This window comes from Aricia agestis, chromosome 8 (genome assembly GCF_905147365.1).
Source record: "Aricia agestis chromosome 8, ilAriAges1.1, whole genome shotgun sequence".
Taxonomy (NCBI): domain Eukaryota; kingdom Metazoa; phylum Arthropoda; class Insecta; order Lepidoptera; family Lycaenidae; genus Aricia; species Aricia agestis.
This window is the reverse complement of record NC_056413.1, coordinates 2,778,044-2,804,775: the sequence shown is the minus strand read 5'-3', so window position 1 is coordinate 2,804,775 and position 26,732 is coordinate 2,778,044. Positions and strand designations below refer to the sequence as shown.

The following is a 26,732-nucleotide window of genomic DNA, read 5'->3' as shown; positions in this document are numbered from 1 at the left end:
AAGAAAAAATTCAAAATCTTTTATATAAAACTAATATTTCTAAATCTAGGTGTAAAACCTGTGGAAGGACAGGGCATACGGAATCTGAATGTAATTATAAAGATAAACGTTCTTATCCGCCTCGTGATTTTTCAAAATTTCAAGGTCAAAGATCATTTAATATAAATAATAATAATCAATCCATTTCTCAATCTTTTTGTAGATATTGCAAAAAAGACGGTCATGATATTAAAGATTGTTATAGAAGGAAATATAATAATGAAAATCGTAATTCTTATAAATACAATCATGAAAATCGCAATTCATATAATAATCATTCTAATAATTACAATAAGTCCGCGAACGCGCATCATATTACATACGAGCCGCCGTCGCCACCGTCACCGACACCTTATAAAGTTTCTTGTGAAAATGTCGGCGACAATTCTTTAAACTAAATGATCGGATTACGAAAAAGTGCCGCCGTTTTCCGACTAATTTAGGCACATTGCGAATTCCTTCTAAATCTAAAAATAAATTAACTTATTTTAATACAAGATCAATGGACCAAGACACGGGTAACCAGCCCCAAAGTAGTGTCCAAAATCATTTTCCAATGGACCAAGACACGGGTAACCAGCCCCAAAGTAGTGTCCAAAATCAATTTTCAATGGACCAAGACACGGGTAACCAGCCCCAAAGTAGTGTCCAAAATCATATTTTAATGGACAGAGCCACGGGTAACCAGTCCCAAATATGTGTCCAAAATCAAAAATCGATGGACAGAGCCACGGGTAACCAGTCCCAAATATGTGTCCAAAATCAAAAATCGATGGACAGAGCCACGGGTAACCAGTCCCAAATATGTGTCCAAAATCGAAAATCAACGGGCAGAGCCGCGGGTAACCAGTCCCAAATATGTGCCCAATCTCAAAACAAAAGTCAAGTCCAATCTGAAACTCCAATTTATGAAATAAAATCATTTATAACTAAAATATCATTGCCTCATATCGAATTAAAAACTGAATTTTCTGTCCGTAATTTACGTTTTCTTATTGATACGGGCGCAAGTATAAGTCTAATTAAAAAATCTAGTTTAAATAATAAATACATTTTGTCTCGTGAAATCATTAAAATAAAAGGAATAAATAATATCGAGCAATGCTCTGAGTCTCTAGGTACATCTCAAATTAATTTCTACTTATCTAATAATATTTATAACTATAAATTTCATATATTTGATGACGATGTAAGTCTAGAATATGACGGTATAATCGGTAGTGATTTTCTCGGTCATTTTAAAGCCAACATTAACTACGATTCTAAAACAATTAATATCTGCGGACAAACCCTGGATATGAACTATGTCCAACCAACATATATAATTCCAGCTCGTTCCGAAGCCGTCATCGAGTGCGCGGTATCTAATTACACACCTGAGCGTTATCCGAATAATCAAGGTTTATTATTAGACCATACTTTAAAAGATGGTATTTATTTTGCTAATAGTATTGTCACTATAAAATCAAATAAAAGATTTAATGTTTCAATTTTAAATACTACCGACTCAGCTATCGAAATTAAAGATTATTCCGTAGAGTTAAGCCCTTTCGAACAAGAAAATTCTTCGTGTAATATTCCGTCTCAATCCGTAAATTCTATTTCTTATTCTAGTTCTGATAGAGTCCAAAAAGTCCTCGATCTTATTCGCTGCTCACATTTAAATCAAGAAGAAAAAGAAAGTCTTTTGGAATGTTGCTCACACTACACAGATATTTTTCATATGGAAGGTGAACCCCTAACATTTACAAGCGCGATCGAACATAACATAGATTCAGGAGACGCGCCTCCTATTCACGTAAAATCATATCGTTTCCCAGAATGTCATAAGGAAGAGGTAGATTCACAGATTCGTAAAATGCTTGACCAAAATATCATACGTCCTTCGGTTTCACCTTGGAGTGCTCCTGTATGGGTCGTTCCTAAAAAGATGGACGCTTCAGGTAAAAAGAAGTGGCGAATAGTAATAGATTATCGTAAGTTAAATGACGTCACTGTATCAGAAAGTTATCCGCTACCTCTCATCACAGATATTTTAGATCAGTTAGGACATAGTAAATATTTCAGCACCCTCGATTTATCTAGTGGCTTTCATCAGGTTAGGATGAGTTCTAAAGACGCCCCGAAGACAGGATTCACTATAAATACAAATTCGAGTGTCTCTGGACACTACGAATTCACTAGAATGCCTTTTGGGCTGAAAAACGCCCCGGCTACATTTCAGAGACTGATGAATACGGTTCTCTCGGGTCTTCAGGGGTTGCATGCATATATATATTTAGATGATACTATTATTTATAGTCACGACCTTCAGAGTCATATTTCAAAACTTAAATTAGTCTTTGATCGTTTAAGAAAATTTAACTTAAAATTACAACCAGATAAGTGTGAGTTTCTCAGGCGCGAAGTTGCTTATTTAGGTCACATAATCACAGACAAAGGTGTCTGTCCAAATCCAGATAAAATCAAGGCCGTAACTCAATTTCCAACTCCTAAAAATCCAAAGGATATAAAATCCTTCCTAGGCTTAGTCGGATACTATCGACGTTTTATAAATAACTTTTCACAACTCACAAAACCTTTGACATCTCTATTGAAAAAGGATGCAATATTTAATTGGTCTCATCAGCAAGAATTAGCTTTTAATAACCTTAAAGATAAATTAACTTCAGCACCTTTACTTCAATATCCAGACTTCAATCAACCTTTCTTATTAACTACCGACGCTTCTAATTACGCGGTAGGTGCTGTATTATCGCAAGGAGACATAGGCAAAGACAAACCTATCTCGTATGCGTCACGAACCCTAAATAATGCCGAAGGCAATTATTCTACCATAGAGAAAGAACTCTTGGCGATTTTATTCGGTGTAAAAACATTCCGTCCCTATCTATATGGTCGTAAGTTTAAAATAATAACAGACCACAAACCATTAGTGTGGCTGTTCAGTGTCAAAGATCCCGGATCCAGACTCATTAGATGGCGCCTTAAATTAGAAGAGTATGATTATGAAATTGTATATAAAAAAGGAAAATTAAACGCTAACGCTGACGCATTATCTCGTTATCCAGTACATGCCTTAGATGAGAATACAACTGATAATTCAATGTTATGTAATCCTACACTGTCACCCGGAAGTGACATCGACTCTCATAACCTTCCGTCAATATCTGAAACTTACGAACAATTTCTTCAAATCTCAAAACAATCCGGTGTTACTTTTGACACCGTAATTCAAGAACATAATGAAAACCTATTAAAAACTAAAATAAAATTAATCGTGTATCCTACATCAGTCGATTTAGATGATTCTATTCCTTATTGTAGCGAAATTATAGACGCATCTACTAGTGAGCCTAATATCCGAAATATTGAACGCGAACTTCATTCATATTATTCAACATCTAACGATAATCATGTATTTACTCATTTGTTTATTAAATTAAATCATTTTGATGAAATGACTTATAAAGATATATTTAATGTCCTTCGTGAATATAGAGACATGATAAAATACTGGTATGCCGAAGAGAAAGAGATAGCAATATCAGATTTCACAGATCCCTTCTCTAAACTTTCGTTCACAAAAATATATAATATTATTTCGTTTCTTTTTCATAACACTAATATTAAAATTCATATCTATCATAATTGTATAAAATATCCTACACCTAGTGAAATTAAGCAAATTTTAAAAGATAATCATGACTCACCTGTAGCCGGACATCCCGGTATCTCGCGTATGCTGGAAAGAATAAAATCTCAATTTTGGTGGAAAAATATGAGACAAGATATCGAAGATTATGTTAAAAATTGTCGCTCCTGTCAAGTTAATAAGCCCTTACGTCAAACCAATCGGGCTCCAATGATAATCACTTCCACAGCATCGCGGCCTAATGAAAAAATATATTTAGACCTTGTCGGTCCATTGCCTGAAACATATGAATATAAATATAAATTTTTACTTACCGTTCAGGATGATCTCACAAAATTTTCACAGGCTTATCCTATGCAATCATGTTCAGCTGAAGACACAGCCAGAACACTAGTTAATTATATTGCTCACATGGGAATACCTAAAATGATAATTTCAGACCAAGGCACAAACTTTTGTTCAGATCTCTTTAAACAATTAGCTAAATTATTCAGTATTAAGCATATTTTCGCTTCACCATACCATCCTCAAACTTGTGGAGCTCTCGAAAGGAGCCACTCCACCCTTAAAGAATATTTAAGATCTTATATAGGCGAAAACCAAAATACTTGGGACCTTTACATCCCAAGCGCTATGATAGCTTATAATTCAAATGTGCATAGTACAACGGGTTATTCCCCTCTAGAACTTTTATTCGGTTTTAAGCCTTACATACCATCTAGCATAGATGTTCTCGATAATAATACATATACAGACTATATTCGAGCATTAAATCATCGTCTTTATTATAGCCGTCAAAAGGCTCTACAAAATATTCAAGCGTCTAAAGAAAAGTCAAAAAATTATTATGATATACGAACAAAGCCTATCATTTATAATGCTGGCGATATGGTGTATGTCCGTTGCCACCATAAGCAAAATAAAGCCTTGTCCCCAGTGTGGAAAGGCCCTTATAAAATAATAAAGCTCAACGGCAATCATACGGCTACGTTATTAATTAATCGTAAGCACGTACGTCATCATTTCGATGAAATAAAGCCAGCAAGTGACGATACGTCATAGTGTCCTAGGTCAGTAAGTTAGTAGTAACTATATAATAACTATAACATAATCGTAACATAAGTCCTTTCGTTCTATTTCAGATGCGCGCTGTCGCCGCTAGCTATATCAGATTACGTATCGCCCATCATTAGTAGTCCGGGCCTCTATTTCGATAAGCTTTTAGATGTTAAGTTTACTAATAACGATTGGAAAGTCTTAGCATATTTAGATATAAGTCATGTTCAACCGAATCTAGATAAGGTAGAATTTTTATTAGAAAAATTAAGCGTATTTTGTAATTCTCTTACGTCGTCATTCGATATCGACGACATAAATAATGCTATTTTATTTGCAAAACTTAACATTTTACACCCGACTGTACTCAGTCCCTATCAGTTATATAACGAATTAGATAAACATAGAAATAAACTCCCTAGCCATTATGATTTGCCTATACCATTAACGCTACAAAATACTCAGGAATTAACCGATATTTTTAAATTAGTTTGCTATTATCATCAAAATAAAATAATTTTCGTCCTTCACATTCCTTTAGTCCTACCTCAAACCTATAATCTTTATAATATAATACCATTACCCGTCCCATATATATTGAAACCAGACACCTATATTCTAATAGAGCCGACTAGCTCATATGTAGCAGTAACAGGTGATCGCATGTTCTATTCACTATTAAGGGACATTGACAAGTGCAAATTAATAAGTGAAAAGTGTTATGTGTGTGTGCTCGCCGACTTGTTCTCAGTCGTTGCCAATCCTACGTGTGAAACAACGTTATTAACTGAAGTGGTTACTAAACTCCCAGACTCTTGTGTAGCTAAAATTGTTCATGGTTCTATAGATGTATTTCATAAGCTTAGTTTTAACCGTTGGATCTTTGTACAATCAGAACCAGGGAAATCTCATATTACCTGCGAAAAGTCTGACGTAAATTTAGATGTAATTTTATTTGGTACTGGCATCCTGACCTTACCTAAACATTGTAAAGCATTTTATAAGACTTTGCAGTTCACCGCAGTTGATGAAACATCACTCGGCAACGTAACAAATGTTATTTCCAATTTCAACATTTTATTAGACGATTGTTGTGAACAAACTAAAATTAATAAAACTTTTTCTAAACTTCCACATTCTAATTTAAAGAACATTGGTAATCTTGATTCTTTACTTCATGCCAGCATCCATCTTCGTTCGATGGAAGATGAGTTGTACAATTTAGAAAATCCATCTCACTTTGATACATATGGAAATTATTACATGTCTTTAAGTTTATTTAGTAGCTTATTATTCATATTTTATCTCTTATATAAATGTCGCAAAAATATTACTTCTCAGAAAAATCCTTGTTGTATTCAAATCTTTAATCAGTGTCATAATTCAAAGACTCGCACTGATCATCCAACATCTCTTGTAGTATTTAAAGATAATAATAGTGTAAAGAATGATTCTATGTTGGAAGAAACAAATTTTGTAAGCACACCGACTCCTTTGAAAAGAAATGTTGTTATAACTAATGTTGTAAAGGATCATGAAATGTAACAATTTTATTACTGTATGATTTTATTTGAATATTGAATAAATAATGATAAACATTATTTTCTATAATAATTACATATTATAATAATCTCTTATTAAAATTTTTGTGTCTTTTTATAATTTTGTGTTTTTATTGTGTGTTAGTAAAGTTTTAATTTTTAAATAAATGTCATTAATTAAATAGTTTATAATTTAGCTACTTCCTTGTATACTCCAAACGAAAGTCCAATTTCCCGCGTTTTTCAAATTACTTTCAAATTACTTTATTTCAATCTCTCATCACTTTGACATGTGATGATCGATCTTAACGGGGGGGCTGTTATATCGGAAGTCACATGTCAACGTATGTGTAGTAAAAACGCTTAGGTTTTCAGTTGCATTTCCATGAATTGCAATTGCAAACTTTTGCTGTTTCTATTATTCCATTTTCCGTATTTTTTGATCAGATCGAATTGGACCTTCGTCGGGTGCAGGTTTCCTCTTAAGATAATTATTAAGTTTTTTAAATAAATATTCTAGTTTTAATAAAAGTGATTTTTTTTAAAAAGTCTCTCAAGACCCACCAAGTAACAGTTCCATAGTACCACTAGTTTTTGATAATTTTCGTATGGTTGATGAATGTACATTTATAACGTGTTTTACACTACTAACAAGTAACAACATCATCTCATATACGTTCAAACTTCAAAGGAATTTGAACGAAAAGTTCCTTTATACTTCGCCGAATACAATGATGAAATACTCAAACCAGATACATAATATGTTACTACCGCGCGCGTTGTGAAAATAGTATGGACGTAGCATATCTGTTTAAGTACAATATCATTGGCCGAATACATTTTTTTTAGTTGATCGACAATTTTAAAAAACTTATTCAGAAGTCTTCTTAGCCGTGATAGTTTTCCTTTTAAATTCAGCATATTTCGTACCCCCGTGAGTTTTTTCACATTTCCAGAAGCAACCGTTTAGCTGGTAGAAGGGGGGACACGACTCTAATGATTTTTTCCACTTTAATACTTAATATTTCACAAACGGTCACGGATCCCTAAATCGGGAAATAATCTATGAATACTCATATTATTTTTAAAAAACCCATCTAACGAAACCCCACACGATGGGGTGGACGCGAAAAAAAGAAATCATTCCCACTTGATGTTACAGACTGTAGGGAAGGTAGGTACCATAAAAAAATATTTTTTTAAGATTTCATGTACCATTTTGTCTGCATAATTAATATGTGCATTCATGCCAAATTACAGCTTTGTAGGTCCTATAGTCTCTGAGCAAAACTGCGGACAGACAGACGGACGGACGGACGGACAGACGGACGGACAGACAGACGGGCAGACAGACGGACGGACGGACAGACCGAAACTATAAGGGTTCCTTGTTGACTACGGAACCCTTAAAAGGATGTTTTTTTAATTATTTTTAAACTATTATTTTTTATGCTTACTTTAATCGCCATAAGCAACAAATTGACTGGACAACAATAGATTCACCTCAATTGAAACAATGGTGATAACCTCTAAACAGCAACGATTAGCAAACAATTAGCACAGAGCTTGTCCAGCAGATTTTACTGAGCTGACATAATAATTATTACCACGTAATCATATAGGGCGAGCCCTCTCTAGACTCTAGACTCCTAGAGTCTAGATAGAGACTCGACAGGGCAGATTTTATTTGTCTTGCATGTTATGAAGAATATAGGTACAAACAAAAACACATTTGTTTTGCAATAGTCTGATTCCAAGTATGCGAGAGACCTAAGAAACTGTTGCATACATACATACTTAATATTAGTACTTATGTAATTAATAATTATACCTATGTATGTGCATCTTCATATTGTGTTTGTCTAAACACTGTCTTTATTTTTATGAGTCTCAATTGAGCGCTAGCCCTTACTAATTAATGCAAGAATCACGGCCAGAAACGAATATAGGTTAATTTATTTACATTAAGTGTACAGTCGTAAACATTTTTTTTTATTGCAAAAATAATACTTACTTAAATAATATTATGTAACATTGACGTTGCAAATAAACGTTGAAGATGCAGCGTAATTAATTTTGCAGGCATAATGTTAAAAAGACTACATAAACCTCTTACTTTTAAAATAATTTCACAGTGACTTATAGAAAGTCTGCTTGTCTGTATGTCTCATACATTACTGTAAAAGGCACATGACATGACAGAAAAAGACAAAAAATTGAATAATACCGACATAGACACTGATCTCCTTTTACAAGTACGCTGGATCTATGATACCCACTTTTTTTTTGTGCCATTTGAAGCGGAATCAGCTTCCCCATTATTAGGACAGAGAACTAAATTTGACGTGACGTATATATATATATATATATATATATATATATATATATATATATATATATATATATATATATAATACTCCCAACACCGGTTTCTGTGACGGTGGCCGGTTTGTGCCTTATAGTGCCCAAGTGTGTGCGCAGTACACAAGAGCACTCTCTATTCCTTTACTCTCATAACCCAGTGGGACGGAAGACCGACACGACTGGCGAGAGATCAGGCGCAGGACCGACTTTTTACATGCCCATCCGACGCATGGATCATCTTACTTGTCAGACAATCAGGTGATCAGCCTGCATTGTCCTAACCAAACTTGGAAATAACACGTTTCCAACGCGGGATTCGAACCCACGACCTCCGGAGTCGACGACGGAGCGACGCTCTAACCACTAGACCACGGAGGCGTTAGCACTTATATAATATATTATATAAGTGGTGGTAGTTCATAGTTAAACTATGAAAGGGTGTATGTTATGTAAAACACGGTACAAAAAGGGATGTGGGGTCACATTTCACAAGTAAGTGATTTTAGCAGCTCATTTCTACGATATTAAACTTTTATTGATAATATTATAGGCACTTAAAAATGTGGCACTAATCTTATTATACCGTATTCACCACATATTTACCTTTGTTTTACCGATTTTTGATAAACAATAAAATTCAATAGTGCTGCAGTTTTCTGTCGATAAAACTTATCGATATCTATAATAATTGTATTGAAATCTCCGATAACCGATTTTTATTATCAAATACATATTATGCTCTTAAAATAATTGACAGGTTTCCGTCTGACGAAGAAAGACTGGAATTATGGTTGAAAAAAATTAAAAAGCCTGGTTGGCATCCGAAAATTGCTACTACCGCTTGCCGTTACTATTTGAAGTGTACAAACGTTCTCTGTGAAAATACAAGGCGCGAAACTACCATTTGATCGTGATTATGTTTGGAAAATTTATTTCAGCATCTACTCTTTCTTGACAGACTGTAACTGTGTAACGGTAACTAATAAAATATAATGTTAAAGTATCGCACATATAATTTTATTATTTATAAATACCTTACCTACTCCACCCCAATAAAAAATGTATTCAAACGTTCCATATTTATTTATGGATCGCATTATCCAATTAGGTAATTTCCCTCGCACTTCTGCAATCAGCGCCAAAATGGCGAAAATCAAATGAGATAAAGTAAATCGATAAAAATTAGCTTGCTAGATCCATAAATAAATAAGGAACTTTTATATTATTACTAGACTTTCCGCGCGGCTTCTACCACGTAAATATCTAATTACACAGACAAATTGGTCCACAAAAAATAGCCTATATAATCCTTCACGTTATACATTCCGCCGCTTTTTCCACATTTTCCTCTATTTCTTAGCTCCTATTAGTCTCAGCATGATAAAATATATATAAAATGCGCTGTCTAACACTGAAACAATTGTTCAAATTGGACCAGCAGTTCCTGAGATTAGAGCGTTCAAACAAACAAACTCTTCCGTTTTATAATATAATATGATGACATTAGTTAGGGTCTAATCACACAGAACACTTATTCAGCTTTGTTCAGCTTTAATACGATACACTGTAGCACTACTTTGATAATATTAGAAATGAAATTAGAACATACAATACAACAAAGTTTTCGTTAGAAGCTACGAATAATAAAAACTAAGGAATCGTAACTCCCATACTATTACCGTTTTAAATTTGGTTCCTTTTGATCTGTCATGTAACATCAGCCTAGTACCGCTCAAGGTCACCTAAATATTGCAAATGTATTGAAATGTGTACCTAAGGTACACTTTTTTGACAAGTATTGTGGAGTATGTTTTTTGACGGAGTTACTTTTCCTTAGTTTTTATTATTCGTAGGTTAGAAGCTTATCTTCAGTTTTGTTGCTATCAGCGCCAATATGGCGACATGATGGCGACTTTCAAACGTCATTTTTACGTCAAATTTAGTTCCTATCACTAATAATGGGGGAGCGGATTCGCTTCAAATAGGCACAAAAATAGCTGTCATTTCAAAGGGTATCATCAGTCCAGCGTACTTGTATAATGGAGGTCATTATGACAAAAGTCGTCACTAGGGTTTTTAATTTTGGCATGTGCAAACAAAACTGTCAGAATTCAATTTCAAAATCTTCATTTTAAAAATAAATTATATTAGCCAGTGCGCCAGCCCTTAATAGACCTGGATCCCAGAAGGATAAGACATAACTTACTCTCTGATGGATGAAACCATAGGTTATTAGTAGTGCCTCGTGTACTTAGACTCATTTTTAGTCCACTTTGGTGCCTGGTACCTGACCAGGTGTCACACTTAGAGCTACACAAATTCGCAGGTATTCTAAGTACACTAGGCACTACTAATAACCTATGGTTTCATCCATCAGAGAGTAAGTTATGTCTTATTTTTCTGGGATCCAGGTCCATAACTAATCCTGGCGAAACCCGAAAGAAATGACAGGTATTAATACACGTCCGTCTCTTAGCAGTCGAAGTACTGAGAATTCAATTTCAAAATCTTCATTTTAAAAATAAATTGTATCAGCCAGCGCGCCAGCCCTTAACTTATCCTGGCGAAACCCGAAAGAGGGGACAGGTATTAATACACGTCCGTCTCTTAGCAGTCGAAGTAGGTACTGGTAGTTATGTCTATTGTGCTACTATATTATTATATACTAGCGGCCCGGCCCGGCTTCGCACGGGTGGACATTGGTTTTTAAATTATTTTTTTTAAATAAAGGTAGTCAATCTTTAAGTTAAGCAGAACATAAAAATAGTTTACATTATTTAGCCTGCAACTACTATATTATAATTATTATATACATATAACACATTTTTATTGTATTTTTTTTTATATTTTTATATTTTAAGTGTTATGTTTGATTATTTTATCCTTATCTGCAGAACTATAAGACTATAGTACATCACTTTGCGATAAGTAAGTATAGTCTATAATTTATAAAGCATAAGCAAGAAGGAATATTTTGGTAGATTTTTCACACAATTATTAACACTTAATACGGTTCCCTTTTTTCTCTCATTAAATATAGCCTATATTCAGCAGAAATTGGATGGTTGTGGATTAAAAAATATGCATTAATACTTCCATCGTACATCCGCATTGTGGGTATCGCAGACACAATAGATCTTCAATTGTTATGCTGGCAGCCGGCTGCCGCTATTGGAGATTTATAGTTAAAGAAATTAATTAATTATAATAGCAATCAAAAATAATAGTCATTCAAAACTTATTTTAAAAAGTTCTAAAAATATTACTTTCGTAGTCATAACTTTTAAAGCTTTTTTGAAATTAGGATTATAATAATGAAGCACGATAGTCTATATCAAATCAATAAAGCAGCACCCGGCTGTCGCATAACTATTGAAAATCTATTGTGTCTGCGATTCCCACGATCGAGGTAATATTTACGTGGACTCTCCGGGCGAGTCTGTGGCACTGTTAATTAAATCTCTCCCCTACCGCACGCACACCCGCGCATCGCGCCTTGACGCCCAATTCGCAACGTGCAGCAGAAATCGTAATATTTTAATTTCGCCATAACATTAAAACCAAACGTCCAATTTTAATCATTCAAAGACCGAATATTATCTACATTAACTGTACTTAGTGATGAAATAATTTATTTTGATAAGGGTCAATAGCATGATTTAAATAAACGCATTTAAATATAGTCCAAAAAAAATTCTAGATTTTTTAATAAAAAAATGGTTATTGTGCCTCACTCAACATAGATAGGTATAGTGTGTCGCGGACTTTTTTGTAGATATTTAAAAGATCTATAATTACTTAGAACATTTTATGCCTCTATCTTTTATAGTTTAGGCAGCGTACGCAAAATAAGTAACTTTTCTGGTTGATTTTTTAAACCTTGCGTCCGAAAATCCCAAATATCTTACGGAACCTTATATTTTTCCAAAATAAAAATTAGCCTATGTTCAGCAGAAATAATGCAGGATTCCAATGGTAAAAGAATTTTTCAAATCGGTCCAGTAGTTTCGGAGCCTATTCGACTCAAACAAACAAACAAACAAAAAATCAAATCTTTCCTCTTTATAATAGTAGTGTAGATTGTCATGCTAGCAAGGTGCTTCACGTCACTATAAATAACTAGATGACGCCCGCAACTCCGTTGCGCCAAAACTCGTTCATGTCGTACCGTACATTTTTTTGGGACAAAAAGTATCTTATGTCCTTTCCCGAGACTCAAAGTATCTCCATGCCAAATTTCAGCAAAATCGGTTCAGCGGTTTGAGTGTAAAGAGGTAAACGACAGACAGACAGACACACTTTCGCATTTATAATATTAGTATGGATAGAATTTGCCATTTTCTTGACTTTTTTGCAGATTTCAAAAGAACAAGCGGGCTTCGTGAAAGGCAAGGATACCTACTCGCGAGCAAAGTTTAAACATCAGACAGCTTATTGAGAAGTCATACAAGTTTAATAGTACTTATCTTGTGTTTCATTGATTACAGCAAGGATTTCGATTGTGTTGTATGGTCTGACTTGTGGAGGGTTCTGAAAGAACCTGGCGTGCCGCACCACCTCATCGCTCTTATTCAGGCACTGTAAAAGAGTAACAAAGGCGTTATTAGGGTTAACAAGACCTACGCCTACGGAGAGTACGTCATCTATATAGATGACGTACTCTCCGTAGGCGTTTACGCGCCTGGCTGCGAACAAATATTTCATATCTCCTCTGAGGCGCCTACCGCCAGGAACTTTGATATCTCCTCTCGGGCGCCACCCGCCAGGGATTGTAATCTATCGCTGTTTCCTCTGTTTCCAATTGTTTTTCTTTTAGTAGCGACCCAAAAGCGAACGTGAACGGAATTATAGTTCATTTCAAGTATTTAAAAGTGATTATTTACGTGTACAAACAGAAATTGAAGGTAAGTAACTTATTTTTATCAGGTGTTGTCAACAATCAATTTATTTTCGTTTTATTGTAGAACGGGATATTACATGCTAGTCATGTATAACGCCAAAAAAATGTATCTACTTTTTATAGCATTTTATAAACAAATAAACGTTGTTTAAGTGGTAGTTTTTGAATGAAATATCTGAATTCAACAAATCAAATCAAAAAATGAAATGATGTATTCTACAAATGATAAAAACTAAGAAAGAGTAACTGCGTCAAAAAAATTGTTCCGCGAGCTACAAAAAGAAACCAGAATACATGCATACTTTATGCAAAAAGAGACCCGAAATACATGCATAATTTTGTGTAATTATACAAGTGACAATAATTATTGTAAACGGCTTTTTTTCGTAAATTTGAGCGTTAGTGTTTCATAGCTATTGTCATATTTTAGTGTGCGGAAAGGAACCAAATTCAAACCCTTGAAGTATAGGAGTTACGTTTCCTTAGTTTTTATTATTCGTGGATTATCCAAATACATCCATTTGAATAAAGGTTCATTTTGGCAGGGTAGTTCGCATTGAAAACTCTTTTACTCGACAGTGAAGTGAAAGCGGAGCACCCACAATGTTTTAGTGGGTAGACACTAAGACTACCATCTTACCACACTCTCGCCGGGTTAATAACACCACCAACTTTAGAAATATTTGTTTCATACCCGTGCGAAGCAGGGGCGGGCTGCTAGTTAGTTATAAGAATAAATTATGTTGATGTGAGATTTTGCTGGTGTTGGCGTTATATATTTATAAAATGTTTAGGACTCTTGAAGTGTAAGTTTTTATGCAATATCCTAAAACTAACACTGTACACGTAAAACACGTGACAAATAAGCCACTTTCATTGAGGGGAAACCTCTGAAAAATGTGATTTCATCATAGTTTTACAGGTAAACATTTTATCTCCTCTCGGGCGTCACCCGCCATACAGAAAAGCTACCCATGATGCCTATCGGTGACATCCGCACGGAAACGGTTAAAGAGTATTGGTGACAGAATGCTACCTTGCCTGACGCCTTTTCCAAAGCTAAATGGTTTTGAGTAGGCAAAAACTTTCGATCTCTTTTGAAGAAAAATGCGGAAACGTAGGTGATTGAAATTTTGCACGGTTATAGTTTATACATATGGTGAAGGAGTGCATCGAGCTAATATTATTTTGAAATTATGCCTTTATCATACATTTTTTTAACAAATAAAAAATTACACACACTACAATACACACACTAGGAGATTTTGATTGACAAGCCTATACACACGAATTGTACTCTTTTATTTATGGTTGAAGTTAGTTTAGTAAGTTACGGCTTCCATACAAAAATGCCCCTTGTGCTTTGACGGTCGCCGCCCAAGAGGCCGAAGCCCTATTAGATGGTGACTTAAAGACTGACAAGACTGTTGTCGATTTGACGTAGAGTTTTGGATTTCTTTGGTCACATCGCAAGAAAGGGTGGCCATAACCACGAACAGCTTGTGGTTACAGGCAAATTTGACGGTCGCCGCCTAAGAGGCCGAAGCCCTATTAGATGGTCTGAGTCTGACCAAGTGCGCACAACTCTAGATACCGGCCTCCATGATGCTCCCCATTCTGCCAAGGATCGCCACAGATGGCGTAACGTGGTCGTCACTTCACGTCACTCAAAAGGGGAATCACGACCCTCAGCAATGAGGAACACGACGCGAGGAGGAGGAATATAATATTATTTTTATCAGTAAAAGAATAAGTAGGTCTTATGTAATTAAGTTTGTTTATAAAGTCTATTATAATTATTATTATAGAATAATCGAAACATTGTAAGTAAGTTGTAACAAGTAAGTTTATTTATTTAGTAAGTGCCTGTACTATGTTTGAGCTGACTTTGCCGCAGTGCGCCTCAGTCGATACTAGGACATCCACGATTACCTCAGGACTACGGACAAGTAGTTTTAAATACTTTGCATACGTACAGTAGGTTTAAAATTTAAATCGTCGTTTTCATAGGAATCAGATGAGATTATATTATGCAAATAGTTAACAAAATATGATTTGCGAAAGACATTTCCTTGTACGTAGGTAAATAGGTACGTATACATACCTAAAACTCAAACGTCGTATTATTCTGCCTCAGATATTATAAGATAACTAGCTAAAAGCCGAGCTTTCTGAGGGCTCGTGTCGTCACAACTTGACTGACTGATGATGGCACATTCTTCATATTATAAAAAACCTTGACTGACTGATGAGTGATGATAACACAATATCTACATACAAATAAAAATTACTATGTTAAAGTACAAATCAATAAGCCTGATAGTTTTGTGTACCACTAAATGTACAGGTTGTGGGATATATATTTACTAGGTCTCGCTTCACTCGCCCTGATAATAATTATTAATTATAGGTATTTTATTTATTATAAAAATTCATTTAATCTCTTTACTTTACTTTACTAACCCCCTTACTAATAAACGTTGCATAAGCTTTGAATAGTTATACAGTGTTTTGTTCCTGTCACACAAGTGACATTTTTAATTGGATTGAAGAAGACAAAACACTGTATAACTATTCAAAGCTTATACAACGTTTATTAGTAAGGGAGAATATGTATTACTAATAATTTACCTTTTGAGCATTATCAGCGCTCCACTTTTACGGGAACGCAATAAAAAAGTTAATTACTTAATGAACATTCATAGCTCTGCGGATATGGACAATATATTTTAAATTTATTACACCTTTCGTGTCGGCAAGGATTTAATTACATTACATAATTGGAAAGTGGGACAAAGTCCTTTATATCTGTCGGATGTGGTCGCCGCTTACAAAAACACTTTTCTATCAAAACCGGTATTCATGTGGATGACCGACACTTGCGTGCGAAATGATTAGCGATTATGATTCTAATCTACACCACATAAAGATTATTTTATTCCTTTAACTGCAGTCATGTTTGACATAGGGCAAAATTACAGCAGGACAATTATTACTGTGAGGCCGTGAGGCGCCTTGTAAATAGTACCGTGTAATTATTAGGGTTATCGCTTGAGATACGAGAGGCGACGTCGACATAATATTATTATTATACAGTCTTGACTCTTGAGACAAAATATTACTAGCTAAAAACCGAGCCTTGTGAGGGCTCGCGTCGACACATATAGACAAACTAATGATAACACATCTACATATAAATAAAAAATTCTACGATAAAGCACAAATCAAAAGGTGTGATATTTTATCCGTAAAGTGTACCACAAAAGTGCTCAAAATTCAGATTGTGGTGTATACAGTAAACTAGCTGTATATTAGGGCTCGCTTCAATCGCCCTGATTATTATTGCTGTGTAAAATACAGTATCTTTATGCACATACAAAAACACGTACAAAAAATATTCTGTATTGTAATTTTCTGTCTTAAGACTGCACTGTTGTGTCGTTAACAATCGCCCTTAATGTTTCACAAAATTACGTGTAATTTGTCCTTATAAATTTATGAATGTTCGGTCGCAATCGAAAGTTGTAAATCCCATTCTATATATATTATTATCTGAATTACAACTTTCGATGTTATTCTTTGCTTAAAAGGCTAATGTTAAAAGACAACTTTTCATGTGTGTTTTACAAATCTTGATTGTGTCGCCTTGATTATCGCCAGTGGCGGGGCAAGACATATTTATTTTGCGATTTTGTTGAGAGGCAAATTTTTTTGATACTCAAACTTTTATTTACTTAACACCTATATTATTTTTTTACAATTTGAGTAAGTATCAAAACTCGTAAAACCTTTAAAAGAAATTCTCGTGGTCCAACCAAGGGGCGCGAGCCCCTTGTGAGTTGGGACCGCGAGGTGCGAAGCCGTGGGCGGTCGTCCACGTAGCCTACACGCCTTACCAAAGACGCCTTACACCGCCTCTGATTATCGCCTATCAGTTATGAAAGATTAGGATTAAAATAATTAACCTTTTCTTAGGATTTGGCTTAACGATATGAGTATAATATTAAGACTAACTAAAAATTAAAACTCCATTGCCGCATGCAAATCACCGGCAAAAAATCTTTTACGTACTGTGTATCTGCCCTGTGGTTGGCGCCGAGTTCAGTGTGGCAGGACCGGGGCAATGAACGGACGTGTATCGGGCCCTTAACATTTTTTTTTAATTGTAATTAATAACTTTGTATTGAATTACTGTATAAAGTGTATACTGTGTTTGTGTCTTGTGGCAGTATCTATTTGTGATTTTGGCGGCATGGTGAGTTCAACACATGCGTACTATTTTTAGTTTTTTTTACAAACATTTAAGTAACTTTCCGCGGCAGCTGTTTTTGCAGTGGTTAAAGTCTCATCATCGCTATCTTTAAATACTTTTAACCTTATTTAATAACAAAATCCCAGACGAACATTTTGCTAAAATAAAGACGCATAATTATTTATCTATTGAATGAAATAGGTAGTAAGTACATAATATTATTATGTTTTGACTTTTGAAGCTTAACCACAAATACTTAAATATAAATAAAAATAAAATAAAATAAAAATTGTTTTATTTCTGAATAAATTTGAATCAAATATTTTCAGAATGTTGAACTACAATATGTTGCCTACCACCGGTTCGGGAACTAACCCGGCGAGAAGAACCGGCGTAAGAAACTCGCACGGGGCCACTTTTTAGTAAAAAAGTGGAAAATTAGTCTTTTAAAAAAATTAAATTTACAATGTAAATAACTTAATCTTAGATACAATATGAATACACAATTGTAAGTCACATATAATAAATGTAGAAGCAGCCTTGCAAGCAGCCATCCTACTCCCAAGATGTGCTATCGTTTAGGAAATCTTTGACCGTATAGTAGGCTTTGGCACACAAACGTTCTTTAATTACTTTTTTAAATTTATTAATTGATAGATTTTGAACGTTTTCCGGGATTTTATTGTAAAGGCGTATACATTGACCTTTAAAAGATTTACTTATTTTGCTAAGTCTGATCACTGGTATTTCCAGCTTGTGCCTATTTCTAGTGTTGCTACCGTGACTATCACTTTTAGTTTTAAATTTAGTTAAATTCTTTCTAACATACAATACATTATCCAAAATGTATTGAGAAGCAACAGTTAGAATACCAATTTCTTTAAACTTTTCTCTCAGAGATTCAAAAGCTGACATTTTATAAATTAAGCGTATAGCTCGCTTCTGCAGCACAAAAATTGTATTGATGTCGGCAGCGTTTCCCCATAAAAGGATACCATAAGACATTCTACTGTGAAAATAACTAAAATAAACTAGTCTTGCCGTGTCTTCATCAGAAATTTCCCTAATTTTTATACTTACATACTTACTAGCTTATAATATACTTACATACTTACTAGCTTCACACAAAATATGCTTTCAAATGAAAAAATAAATAAATCAGTCTCGTTATGGTCTCGTTGCTGCTGTTTTTAGGGTTCCGTACGGTACCCAAAGGGCAAAAACCTATTACTAAGACTTCGATGTCTGTCCGTCTGTCTGTGTGTCTCCAGGCTGTAACTCAAGAACCGCTATAGCAGTAGCTAGACTTCCGAAATTTTCACAAAATATATTCTGTTGCCGCCACCTTGTAACTTTTAAGTAAATTTAACTTAATATGATCGCAGATTTCAGGTGCCAGTTGCTACAAATCTTTTTCTTTTTCACCAATCCGGTCAAGGTTCGGCAATCGGTATAGTCAAGCCGTCAAGTATATCCGCACTCAGAGACATTTAAATGATTATTTATCTTTAATTTAACGCAAAGTTCGACATTAAACATCCATTGTATGTCAAAACCTTAATTAAATTAAAATTAATTAATCATTTATCTCTCTGAGTACGATCGGCCGTAGCCCGTAGTGTTCGATCTAACTACCTACATTATTCACTGAGGCGGATATTAAATACCTAATATTTTGTAATCGGCAAATCCTTATCACTTCGCGCACGTTTCCTGTTATCAATAGCCATCAGCTGTTGTAATACTATAATGTTACTATAGCAACGATACGTCATATGACATATCAATAGGTATATAATAATAACTTCACTAGGTGACGCCCACAACTCCGTTGCGCCTAGGGTTACCAAATACTTTCAAAAGTCCTGACAAAATTCCTGATTTTCGGCCAAAATTCCTGACACGAGCTATTTTTTAAATTTTTAATTTGTCATTGTTGATTGATTTATGTTTTTATCGACAAAAGATTATATATATATAATTTAAACATTTCCATATCCCTATAAACTGTTTTCTTGTTTCGTACTTTTTAGAGCGTGTTTTAGTAGTCGGGTTTTAGTTTTTTTAACATTATTTTTATTTCATTATTTTGGGGCTATCCAACTCCTCAAATGATCGAGGATCATGAGGATGTTTAACAATTTATTTGGTTCTGTAATCTGTTTCACTACCTGTTGCCCGCGACTTAGTCCGCGTTAGCATAGTATAATAATTTTAAAGGAGATGGATAATTTTTTCCCAAAAAAAGTGTACTTATGTTTAGTTTAGGGTACAATTATTTCACTTTTAATTTATAACTTTGTTCCTAAAAAAAAAGGAGAATTAAAACTCAACAATAACGACGCGATAACACTTCCACGAGGGAGGGGGAGTTTGGGGGGGTGCAGCCCCCCCAAGTTCCAGCCTAGCCCTCCATATTGGTAATTAAATGATAGTCAAAAAGTGTATGTTTAGTTTACATTTTTACACATTTTTTTGAAAATGCCCTAAAACGGTAAATTATGGCACGATCCGCACGAAGCCCTACGCAGGTGAGGCCCGAGCATTAAGTTAACTCATCCCAAATTCCCAAATCATGGTCAGTGCAAATCAACGTAGCCAAACTATATTTGGCTTGCTGGAGCTGTTAGTTTTATCACTTTTGGCTGCTTGCCAACAGCTTAAAGCGGATTTGTATACATTTGTATGAGCTACGTGTATGAATTCGTTTCGCGCTGCTAGTGGATGGAGTAATTAAAATTAATTATGTTGAACTTCGAATTAAGGAGCGCGTTTTTGCACAGTTATAAGTTATATAACCTACCCAACCGATTACTTACCGAATTTTAGCACTACTATTTTAATTCGTGAATTCCAAAATATTAGGTACTTAAGTTAAGTGTAATATTATATACAGGGTGTGACAAAAATAAGTGATAATACTTTAGGGTGTGTACGTGTTCCTTGTAGAGCTGTGAACTGTAAAAGTAGCAGCGCTGAAAGACCAAAAAATTTTTTCACTTTTGTATGGGGAAACTCGTAGTGAAAAAAAATTCGTCTTTCAGAGCTGCTACTTTCACAGTTAACTCTCTACAAGGAACACGTACACACCTTAAAGTATTATCACTTGTTTTTGTTACAAACTGTATATCGCAGTCGGATAATTCGTAAATTCCAAAATATTAGGAAAGTTATATTTGTCGCAGTCGGATTGTATAATCCGCCGTATTACGTTACGGCTAGCTGTTATCAAAAACGGCCGGCGTTGAAATGCAGTGGTTCGACGATAAGTCGGATCAATGAATATACGGCTGACTAAAAATCGCCATGTACCTATTAGATGCCATACGTCATTCAACCCGGCTAGTTATAATGTAATATAGCGAGAGATAACAATGATTAAGATGCCTTTTTGGCGTATAAAGTAATATTTGTCTATTGGCTTTTCGCTCATATCCTTTGTATGCCGCTTTCTTTTAAAATTTGTTCACGTAACGCACTTTGGTTAGGTAGCGCTTTTGTAAAATGTACGAGTTACGACATAAGTACCATAATGTTTTATTAAATAATCGGCCAAGTGCGAGTCGGACTCGCGCACGAAGGGTTCCGTACCGTTATAGAGCAAAAATAGGCAAAAAATTGTGTTTTTTGTATGGGACTTAAATATTTATTTTATTTAAAATTTATTATTCATAATTATAATTGAGGATTTTGTAAAATTTTAAAGTGTCTAGCTGTTGCCATTATTGCTTACGAGCAAAAAAAGACAAAAAAAAATCACGTTTCTTATACTGGGAGCCCCCCTTAAATAATAATTTTAATTTTATTTTAGTATTTGTTGTTATAGCGGCAACAGAAATACACAATCTGTAAAAAAATTCAGAACTCTAGCTGTAGCGGTTCTTGAGTTACAGCCTGGAGACGGACAGACAGACATCGAAGTCTCATGAATAGGGTCCCGTTTTCACCCTTTGGGTACGGAACCCTAAAAACTAGATGATGCTCACAACTACGCTGCGCCAAAAATCAAAATCCTATCATCGCGCGGTAACCGATTTTTCAAGGATATCTACAGTGTGTAACAAAAATAAGTAAAATTTTTTCACTTTTGTATGGGCAAGGGCCCGAGCGTCACGAGTTTCCCCATATAAAAGTGAAATAAAATTTTGGTCTTTCAGCGCTGCTACTTTCACAGTGAACTCTCTACAAGGAACACATACTCAGCCTATTATCACTTATTTTTGTTACACTCTGTATACAAATTTCAGCAAAATCGGTTCAGCGGTTTGGGCGTGAAGAGGTAACAGGCAGTCAGACAGACACATGTTCGCATTTATAATATTAGTATGGAATGTGGATGTACCAGTGGCGAAGGGTGAATATTTTCGGAAGGGAAGCCGGAGTAAAAAATCTACTTACCAAAACGCTCAGCACTGATGTTCAACAATGTTCGAGTTTCAAGTTTGATAATGATGCCTTGAAAAATGCCTTCTGAGTTAAGTTGTATGCGTGACGGCACATACGGTCATTCAAAACTAAGTTTGGAAAACAAAGTTTCCTTCGACAGCAAATAATCTGTCAGACAACAGTCTCAGCTGTACGAGTCAAAATTAACAAATCACAATACAAATTGATTTAAATTCGCGACACTGCACTATCATTCTGTCTACTCTGACTGCACTCTTCTTAACGCTAAAACAAATAACATTCGACATTTAAACACAAAACAAACAAGTTGTTTACAAACACTCATCCGCCATTTGACTCATAACAATTTTACTTCATGAAGTTTATCTTTCTCGCTCGCACTTGTGCGTTGCTAATTAACCTTTCTCCGTAATAACTCGCCGAGTATCGGCTTATTTCCGAGTATATTGGCGCGTGGTAGAACGAGACAGAACATGACGATCAGTTCACAGGAATGAAAAGGACAGATGCTTACTATGAAATATCGTTGTATGAAGAAATAACCCGCTAATTTATCGACTTCTATCGGAGATGGCCTGCACATTACATTGCCTATAGGTATAAATTTGTAGGCGATTAATTATTAATTCAAACTATTTCAAGTGAGAGAAAAATTTATAGCATATAAAATTTTGTAGGCGTTTAGTGAATTTAAAGTTTTTTAAGTAAGTATGTAAAATATTTATTAGATAAAAATGTATTTGGCCCATAGATTCGATTTTCCAAAAGGGAAGCCGACGGGAATCGGGTTATATGGACTCTTCGCCACTGGGGTGTACCCAGTAGGCAGTAGTGACCAAGAAAGTTGTTGAGTTGTGTGCTTATCATAAAGTTAATATACCTAGCGGAATAGAGCAACAATCTCGAGCTGTCAAACTAAACCGAAATTGGTTTACATCTGTGTGTAAAAATGTGTATCTCGCTTGTTCAGACCTTTGTTTCTCTATTCCGCTAGGTATATTAACTATATGGTGCTTATAAGCTGCAGTGAAGTAACATTTTTTTTCGCGTGACTAACGTGGACTAATGGTAATCGATTGAACTTTTAACCTGGGTCAGTTCAAATCCTTGAAAACAACTTATTTAAGATTGTGGCAATAACCATGAACCTAATGCCTAAACCCACGCTACATGTTAGGCTGGTTTTATAGTTAAGCGTTTCGGCAGCGCCGTTGGAGCGCCGCGCGTTCGAAGATGTATGGGGGTAGTAGTTGCGTTTCTAAGTCGCGCGCTTGAGCAGCGCCGTTCGCCCGTATGTTCGTTACATCTTAGAACGCGCGCGCTCCAACGGCGCTGCGAAACGCTTAACTATAAAACCAGCCTTATGCTTTATATTATAATACTTTGGCTTGTATATTTCCTGAATGGTGAGGTACTACCAATATCCCACGAATTCTTTAGCTTTGCCAGACCTATCACCATTCAGTCTATCGTCTATGGTCTAATATAAGTATCCATATTTGATATTTAAAATAAGAAAGCGAGTCTGATTTGCTGCCTGTCTGTCAGTTACCTTTTCACGCCCAAACCGTTAAACCGATTTTGCTAAAAGGTATGGACATACTTTTCCGTGCGGTGAACGAATTTTGGTGCACCGTGCAACGTAGCCTCATCTCGTTTACTATATTATTATATGCATAATGCGAAAATGTGTCTTTCTGTCTATTACCTCTTTACGCCCAAGCCGCAGATTTTCCTGAAAGGTGTGGAAACACTTTGGGTCTCGGGAAAGGATATAGGATACTTTTTATCCTGGAAAAATATACGGTTCCCGCGCGATGAACGAATTCTGGCGAAACGGAGTTACGGGCGTATCTATTATTATACAACGTGTAACAAAACGCGTAACAAAGTGATATTATTTTAGGGTAGGTAAGAGTTAGAGTAGGTAAGAGAGTGTAAGAGAGTGTAGAGTTCACTGTCAAAGTATCAGCGTTAAAAACTTTTTTTTTTAATTTTGCATAGGCAAACACCTGACGCTGTGCGCTGGGGCGCGGGCGCTTGGCTATACAAATCACAAAAAATATATTTGCTCTTTCAGCGCTGCCACTTTTACAGTGAACTCTATACAAGGGACACGTACACACCCTAAAGTATTATCACTTAGTTTTGTTACACCCTTTAGGTATACTGCAGGGTCAAGGGTGTAACAAAACTAAGTGATAATACTTTAGGGTGTGTACGTGTTCCTTGTAGAAAGTTCACTTTGAAAGCAGCAGCGCAGAAAGATAATTTTTGTCTCTTTTGTATGGGCAAGTGCCCCAGTGCAGCGTCACGAGTTTCCCCATACAAAAGTAAAAAAAAAATTGTCAGTCTGCGCTCTATACACCCTGAACTCTGAAGTATTATCACTTAGTTTTGTTACACCCTCTTACATAATATATTATCTGGGTTCACACTTCACCGACACCTCTGCTGTCATGTGTGCTCTTTTTATTTGTCAAACAAATTACATGATTATTTGTATTTTGTACCAACCACACCAACTTAGCTTTTGTACAACAGCGAGTACGGAGTAAGGCACCATGTCGGCGACTTACCACGCGCTAATTCTCAACTAACCACAAACTAAATTAACTGTGTATAATTAACAATGGCCAGTTAAACATTACTTATTGTTCAGTCTTGTCAATCATCTCGTAAAATAATAAGCGTGTTAAACATTCATCGTTGTGATTCTAATGTCTGTTCATTTCATGTCATTTGTTATTGAATCTACGGTTTTTGGTGGAAATTCATGTTCTGCAGTACTCTACAAGGTGTAACAAAACTAAGTGATAATACTTTAGGGTGTGTATGTGTTCCTTATAGAGAGTTCACTGTAAAAGTAGCAGCGCTGAGAGACCAAATTTTTTTTCACTTTTGTATGTCGAAAGTAGAAACTCATGATGCAGGGGCGTTTGCCCATACAAAAATGAAAAAAAATTGGTTTTTCAGCGCCGCTACTTTCACAGTGAACTCTCTACAAGGAACACATATTACATGTAACACAACCTAAAGTATTATTTCTTAGTTTTGTTACACAAGCACTAAGCAGGTTTTATGCACTTATTCCCATTTCTACAGGATGTAACAAAAATAAGTGATAATAAGTGATAGACTGTGTACATGTTCCTTGTAGAAAGTTCACTGTGAAAGTAGCAGCTCTGAAAGACGAAAAATATTTTCACTTTTGTATGGGCAAGGGCCCGAGCGTCACGAGTTTCCCCATACAGTAGTGCCCAAGTGTGTGTGCACCACCCGACGCATGGATCATCTTACTTGTCGGACAATCAGGTGATCAGCCTGCATCGTCCTAACCTAACCACACTTGTAAATAACATGTTTCCAACGGGGGAATCGAACCCACGACCTCCGAGTCAAGATCGGCGCGCTCTATACCACTAGACACGGAGGCGTTAGGTCGTATATAGACCGCTTTCGAGAGTAATGATGGGACTCGGCTTTCAGGAACTATCATGAGCTAAAGGTTCTTCTGTACGTTTGGCTGTGATGGATGACCAATAACCATGATGGTCACAATGATTGTAACACAGAATTCTCTACATTGGCCTACAGAATTCTCTACGGAACACAAATACAGATGTGCTCATGAATTAAACAATACTCAATGGGCTAACATTATGCATTCACTCTTCACATGTGTTAGTGTTAGCATTGTACCAAATTTAAATGACCTTTGGATTCCAGGCGCAAAAATTTACAGAAAAAAAACGCGCAAAACCGCCCGCCCTCTAAGCGGGCTCCTAGCTAGACGTACTTATATACTACTTAATAATATTGAACAATTTATTTGACAATAAGATTGAAAGGCGGGAGCGTTCAATACTTACCCTAGACGCTCAATAAAATTGTACAATACGTGATATTGCGCAATAAAATTGATCGTCTAGGAGCCCGCTAATGTAGCGACTCTACATTTTTTTCATTTTGGTTAGTAAAAAGAAAACTTAAAAATGGCTCTTGCTATGCCTGATCCCAATATCATCCCAAAAATATAAGTACAACTTTTTGCTATCGAGACCATCGGGTCCAATTTGACCATGCACCCAGTTTATTTGCAATTGATCGATCCCATAGAGTTAATATAGGTACCTAGCGGAATAGAGCAACAATCTCGAGCTGTCAAACGAAACCGAAATTGGTTTTCATCTGTGTGGAAAATATGTGTACGTATACACTTACACAAGCATGATTGAACATGAATTCTATGAGATTAAATTGTCAACGTGCGGCACGTGCCGACTGGACGTCAAAAAAAGAGTGCTGCTGTCATGTATCTCACATGTTTTTTTTTACCACGCAGTGTTACTGATAGTGACATCTCTCTTGCTCAGGCCTTTGTTTCTCTATTCCGCTAGGTATATTAACTTTATGGTTTAACCCACATAATGTCAACAGTGCCAGCTGCGAAGCGTAAACGATACGCTTTAATGGGCAACATAATATTACGAGTTGTACAATTACCGTGGGATAGCC

General features: G+C 35.6%; 1 protein-coding gene across 1 annotated transcript in view; it reads left to right on the top strand.

Moving 5' to 3' along the window:
* The first annotated feature begins 17,679 nt into the window (after positions 1–17,679).
* Positions 17,680–26,732, top strand: part of LOC121729937 (carcinine transporter-like) — a 27,471-nt gene continuing 18,418 nt past the window's right edge. Inside the window, exon 1 of the mRNA XM_042118669.1 lies at positions 17,680–17,810. Within this exon, the coding sequence (XP_041974603.1) occupies positions 17,808–17,810 (3 nt within the window). The 5' untranslated portion in view covers positions 17,680–17,807. The remainder of the gene's footprint in view (positions 17,811–26,732) is intronic.